General features: G+C 44.5%; 1 protein-coding gene across 1 annotated transcript in view; it reads right to left on the minus strand.

Moving 5' to 3' along the window:
* LOC110336852 (T-cell-interacting, activating receptor on myeloid cells protein 1-like) overlaps positions 1-5,752 on the minus strand; it is a 14,029-nt gene that overhangs the window by 6,107 nt on the left and 2,170 nt on the right. The window contains exons 2-6 of the mRNA XM_021219595.1: positions 3,926-3,961; positions 3,233-3,398; positions 2,952-3,076; positions 2,031-2,327; positions 1,265-1,334 (exon numbers count right to left, since the gene is read on the minus strand). Of these exons, the coding sequence (XP_021075254.1) occupies positions 1,265-1,334; positions 2,031-2,327; positions 2,952-3,076; positions 3,233-3,398; positions 3,926-3,961 (694 nt within the window). The remainder of the gene's footprint in view (positions 1-1,264; positions 1,335-2,030; positions 2,328-2,951; positions 3,077-3,232; positions 3,399-3,925; positions 3,962-5,752) is intronic.

The raw sequence follows: 5,752 nt of genomic DNA on the forward strand, positions 1-5,752 counted from the left end.
AAGATGAAAGTAGATTTACCTCTCTCACCCAGCGCAAAAATCAATTCTAAATACACCAAAGACCTTAGACCAGATGCTTTGACACTGCTCAACAGAAAACACTTCAGGATAACAGACATAGGCAAGGACTCTGAAAAACTCTTTGATGGCACATTAAATGACCCAAAGAACTAACAAGCAGGATTACATAAAACTAAAAGGCTTCTTCTTTATGACAAGGGAAACGCTCTCCCGTGTGAAGAGACATCATGGGGAATGAGAATGATCCTGTGTGATTATACAACAAATAGAGGATTAATATATAGAATATAAAATGGACTCTGAAAAAAATAAGCAATAAAAATCATCCAAACAATATACTAGCTAATAAACTGAATAGGCAGTTCTCAGAGCCAGAAACACAAAAGGCTGTTAAATAGAAGAAAAGGTGCTCAGAGAAATGCTAGTTAAAACTGCTATGAGGCCGGGCATAGTGGGGCATGCTTTTAATACCAGCACTTGGCAGGCAGATCTCTGTGAATTTGAAGTCAGCGTGGTCTACAAAGTGAGTTCCAGGACAGCCAGGACTGTTTACATAAAGAGACCCTGTCTTGTAAACCAAAAGCTGGGCTGGAGAGATGGCTCAGAGGTTGAGAGCACTGCTGTTCTTCCAGAGGTTATGAGTTCAATTCCCAGCAGCTGTATGGTGGCTCACAACCATCTGTAATGGGATCTGATGCCCTCTTCTAACTAAATGTGATGTGTGTGTACATGACAGAATTTCATGCAGCCACGAAGAAAATCAAAATCATGATGTCTGCTGGAGGTCACTGTGTTAAATAAAATAAACTAGTTTCAGAAAGATAAATATCATATTTTCTTTCAATGATACCCAATCTCAAATTATATAGTCATAGCAACAGCCTAGCTTACTTAGATTTAAAATTGTGTGTGTGTGTGTGTGTGTGTGTGTGTGTGTGTGTGTGTGTGTGTAGTTTATATGGGAGGCACTAAACTATATAGAGGATCATGAGAAGTGGGTATGAGAATTAGCGGGAGGATAAAAGTGTATAATGAGACAACGAAGCAGATGTTGGGACTAACAGGGAATCAGGAGGAAGCAATTGGGGGCAGTGGGGGTTGACTAGAGCAGTGTGGGCAGGAAGGAGAATAAATGTCTTTATTCCTTGTAGAGTCACACTGATTAAACTCAGTGCTTTGCGTGCTAACCGTATTAGTGATTAAGTGCCTCACTAAAGCAACCAAAGAAGGGGTTTATTTTGACTCTCTGTGTGAGGTTGCTGTCAGTTGTGGTGGGAAAGCCGAGGCAGCGGGATCTCGAGGCAGATGGTCGCCTTGCATCCACAGTCAGGAAGGAGAGAGCAAGGTAAGTACCAGGGCTCATGGTTCACTAGGGCTCGTGGTTCACTTTAGCCTTTTTATCTAGTCTGGGATCCCAGCCCTTGGATCATAAGTCTTCCTACCTCATAACCTAATCTAGATAATCCCCCATCGACAAGCCCAGAGGTTGGTTTTCTTGCTGATTCTAAATCCCATTATGATTAACTTTATACTAACCTGAAAGCTTAATTAAGATAATAAGCCAGAGTAGCAGTAGACGCCTTCAAACCTAGCATTCTGAGGCAAAGGCAGGCAGATCTCTGTGAATTTGAGGCTAGCCTGATCTACGTAGTGACTTACAAGGCCAGGCCAAGACGACATAGTGAGACTTTGTCTCAAAATAATAATAACAAGGGCTAGAAAGATGGCTCAGCTGTTAAGAGCACTGACTGCTCTTCCAGAGGTTCTGAGTTCAAATCCCAGCAACCACACGGTGGCTGTAATGAGATCCGGTGCCCTCTTCTGGTTTGTCTGGAGACAGCTACAGTGTACTCATAAATAAAACAAATAAATCTTTTTTTAAAATTAATAATACTATAACTATTGCTTAGCTAAATAAAACATGTCTGCTAACTATGACAACCCCAGCACCGGACAACTTCCACACCCAACACATACACAGGTGGTCACAAAATTACACATGACCTTACCTACCGCAGAGATCTCAAGGAGATTGCTGGGCCCTGAGGCCCGAGAGGGAGCCTTTGCCTGATAATAAACACAGCTGTATTTCTCCGAGTCTCTGGCTGTCACATTCCGAAGAGAGAAGTCTAACGCCATTCCTGTTGAGGTCTTCATCTGCACAGGAGTTGAGTGTCCCACCTTCAGTAACGCAAACTTTATGGGTCTGAGGACATTGCCTGCTTTCTGGCACTGCAAAGTCACCTTGCTTCCTGCAGTCACTGTACCCCGGTGGTGGGCTTGAAAGGAGGGTTTAGGTAAGTACCCTGGAAGAGAAAGAGGCCCTGAGCTCAAGGGAAGAAGCTGTGGGTTCTGTGTGCTTATTCTTGGTTTGTTTTTTGTTTTATTTGTTTGTTTGTTGTTTGTTTGTTTGATTGATTTTTTTTCGAGACAGGGTTTCTCTGTGTAGCCCTGGCTGTCCTGGAACTCACTTTGTAGACCAGGCTGGCCTTGAACTCAGAAATCCACCTGCTTCTGCCTCCCAAGTGCTGGGATTAAAGGGGTGTGCCACCATTGCCCGGCTATTTTTCCATTCTTTTTTTTTTTTTTTTTTTTTTTTTGGTTTTCGAGACAGGGTTTCTCTGTATAGCTCTGGCTGTCCTCAGAAATCCGCCTGCTTCTGCCTCGGAAGTGCTGGGATTAAAGGCGTGCACCACCATGCCCGCCTTATTTTTCCATTCTTGTCCTTGTGGTGGTGATCTCATGAACCTTGTCCCTCTCTGTCTATTGTGACTCTAGGACAGAGATATTTCACTTCCCACAAGCCCTGGGTGGAGCCACATATTTGGCTCCTCTAATCCTTGCCCTGGAGATCCGGCCCTTTCACTTCCTCCCCTTTTCCAGTCCCTCCCTCAACCTCTGTCCATCTCTTTGAGGTAGACCATCCTCACCTGTGACCAACAAGAAAAGGGCATCACTGAGGTGTGACAGTGTGTCATGGGGCCATTTGCTATAGTATTCACAGGTGTAGTGTCTGCCATCATTCTGTCGTAGGTCGGTGATATGAAAATCAGCCAGTCAGGCGTGGTGGTGCACGCCTTTAATCCCAGTGTTCGGGAGGCAGAGGCAGGCAGATTTCTGAGTTCGAGGCCAGCCTGGTCTACAAAGTGAGTTCCAAGACAGCCAGGGCTATACAGAGAAACCCTGTCTCGAAAAAAAAAAAAAATCAGCCGTCTCCTCTGTCAAATTATATGGCTTCACAAAATTCAAAGGGAAACCTTCCTTTTTGAGGATGAAGTGTGTACTTGGGGTGGGGCTCTTACATTGCATTGTCACGTTGCTCTTGGTGGGAAGCACTGTGCTGGGCCAGGTCCTGAGGCTGGGCTTGGGAGGAGGCCCTGGAAGGAAACAGACTGGAGCTTTATCTGAGATAGTTCAATTAGTAACATGCTTGTAATGTGGTCACAAACTCCTGAGTTTTCCTGAGTCCTGGAAATTAAAAAAAAAAAAAAAAAAAAAAAGAATTACAGCAGCACCTCCCCAAAATAAAATGAAATAAAATAAAATAAAATGAAGGAAGGATTCCTGAGAAATAACAACAACATTGTTGACTTCTGGCTTCTACATGCACACATACTCACACATATGCACATGGACATACACACAAAAGATATAAAAGGGGGAGGAAAGCTGGGCGTGGTGGCACACGCCTTTAATCCCAGCACTCGGGAGGCAGAGACAGGCAGACTTCTGAGTTCAAGGCCAGCCTGGTCTACAGAGTGAGTTCCAGGACAGCAAGGGCTATACAGAGAAACCCTGTCTCGAAAAACAAACAAACAAACAAAAAACAAAAACAAAAAAAGGGGGGGCGGGAAACAGGGTATTTGGGGGAAGGATGGAGGAGTTTGTCTGAAGAACCACTTACCATTTTCAGGAATGTCTGTTTGCCCAACACACAGCCCTGGGGGAGGAAGAAATCACTCATGAGGCACAGGTCCCTGCCTGGAGTCACCTAGTCACCCTCCCTGGTCCTGAGAGGCACCCGGAGAACCCTCTCATGTTATCACTTAAGGATATCCTCTCAGGAGCTACATGCCCCCTACCCTGGGCTGTAGCTTCAGCTTCTTTCTGGGATTGACCGTTACCCTCTTGCTGATCTTACTCCAAGGGTCCCATCTTCGTCCTCTAAACTCCCACAAACCTTTCCACTGTTCATCCCTATCCCCGAGCTTCATAAGTCACCATGTCTGCATGGGTCACATTGTCTGGGTCATTACTTCTCCTCAGGGAAGGGACACGAGCCTTGCAGAGTACTGGGGAGAAAAATCGAGATCCTATGGGGGAAGATGGGCATGGCTGTGCATGCCTTTAATCCCAGTACTCAGGCGTCAGCGACAAGAGGACCTTTGTGAGTTTGAGGCTATCGTGGTCTACATAGTGAGTTCAAGAACAGCCTGGACCGGATATAGAGACCCTATCTCAAAACAAACAGACTAAAAAGACTCTGTGGAGGGAGGCTGGGGAGGCCGCTCAGTCAGCAAATCTCTCAGTATAAGCAAGTTTGATCCCCAACACCCATGTGAGATAGATCACTGTGGTGACAGATGCTTGTAGCCCCAGTTGCAGGAGAAGTGGAGACAGGAAGATCTCTTGGGCTCAGTGGCCAGCCAGCCTAGACCACTGGTGAGCCTCAGACCAAAAAGAGACCTTGTCTCAATAAGCAATATGAGTAGCCCCTGAGGGCTGACTCCTGCCTTCCACACATCCATGGGAGTCTGAATATACATCTGTGCCCATGTGAACACACACACACAAACACACACTTTATTGTCAATGTACATAAATAAATAAATAAATAAATAAAATAAAATAAAATAAAAATAAGTCTAAAATAAAACATCTCATGTCTCCACATGGTGTCACCCTAGATGAGGAGCTACATACAGATGTGAATGGTTGCTGAGAGGAGGATCAGTCTCTTCCTGTCTGGGATGAGCTCCCACATAGGTTGTCCAGTGCCAAGTGGTTACTCCTAGACACATATTCATACAGGTAAAGCTACTCAGTAGGAGATATATGTGCGTGTATGTATATGTGTGTATGTGCATACATGTATATATGTGCTCATATGTATATATGTATATACATGCATATGTGCTCATACACATACATTTATACATACATCATGCATGCATACATATAAACAACGATAATTAAAGAAGAGATCATGAATTGGGAAGTCAGACATGTAAGGAGTTGGAAGGAGATGGAGGGGAGGAGTGATACAGATGTACAGATGCAGTGTTCATGTGTGATCTTATCAGAAAGAAAACGTTAAACTAAAAAAAGAAAACCCTTCATACACATTGTGAAATTCAGTCTTCAAGTTCATGTAACCAAGCATCCAGAAACCACTGGCCCAAGATGTTTTTAGGGCTCTAGACTGTCTCAGTACCTAACTTTACACCCTGAGAAAGCTTCTGTCAAAAAGAAAGAAAAAAAAAATACCGATAGGTGGTGACACATGCTTTTAAGCCCAGCACCCGGGAGATAGAGGAAGGCAGGCAGCTCTCTAGCCTGGTCTACAGAGCAAGTTCCAGGACAGAGAGGAGACAGGCCTATACAGAGAAACCCTGTCTCAAAAAATTAGAGAGAGAGAGAGAGAGAGAGAAACAGACAGAGAGAGAGAGAGAGAGAGAGAGAGAGAGAGAGAGAGAGAGATTGAAGACGGGGTTTCTCTGTGTAGCCCTAG

The sequence above is a fragment of the Mus pahari genome, chromosome 19 (assembly GCF_900095145.1).
Source record: "Mus pahari chromosome 19, PAHARI_EIJ_v1.1, whole genome shotgun sequence".
Lineage (NCBI taxonomy): Eukaryota > Metazoa > Chordata > Mammalia > Rodentia > Muridae > Mus > Mus pahari.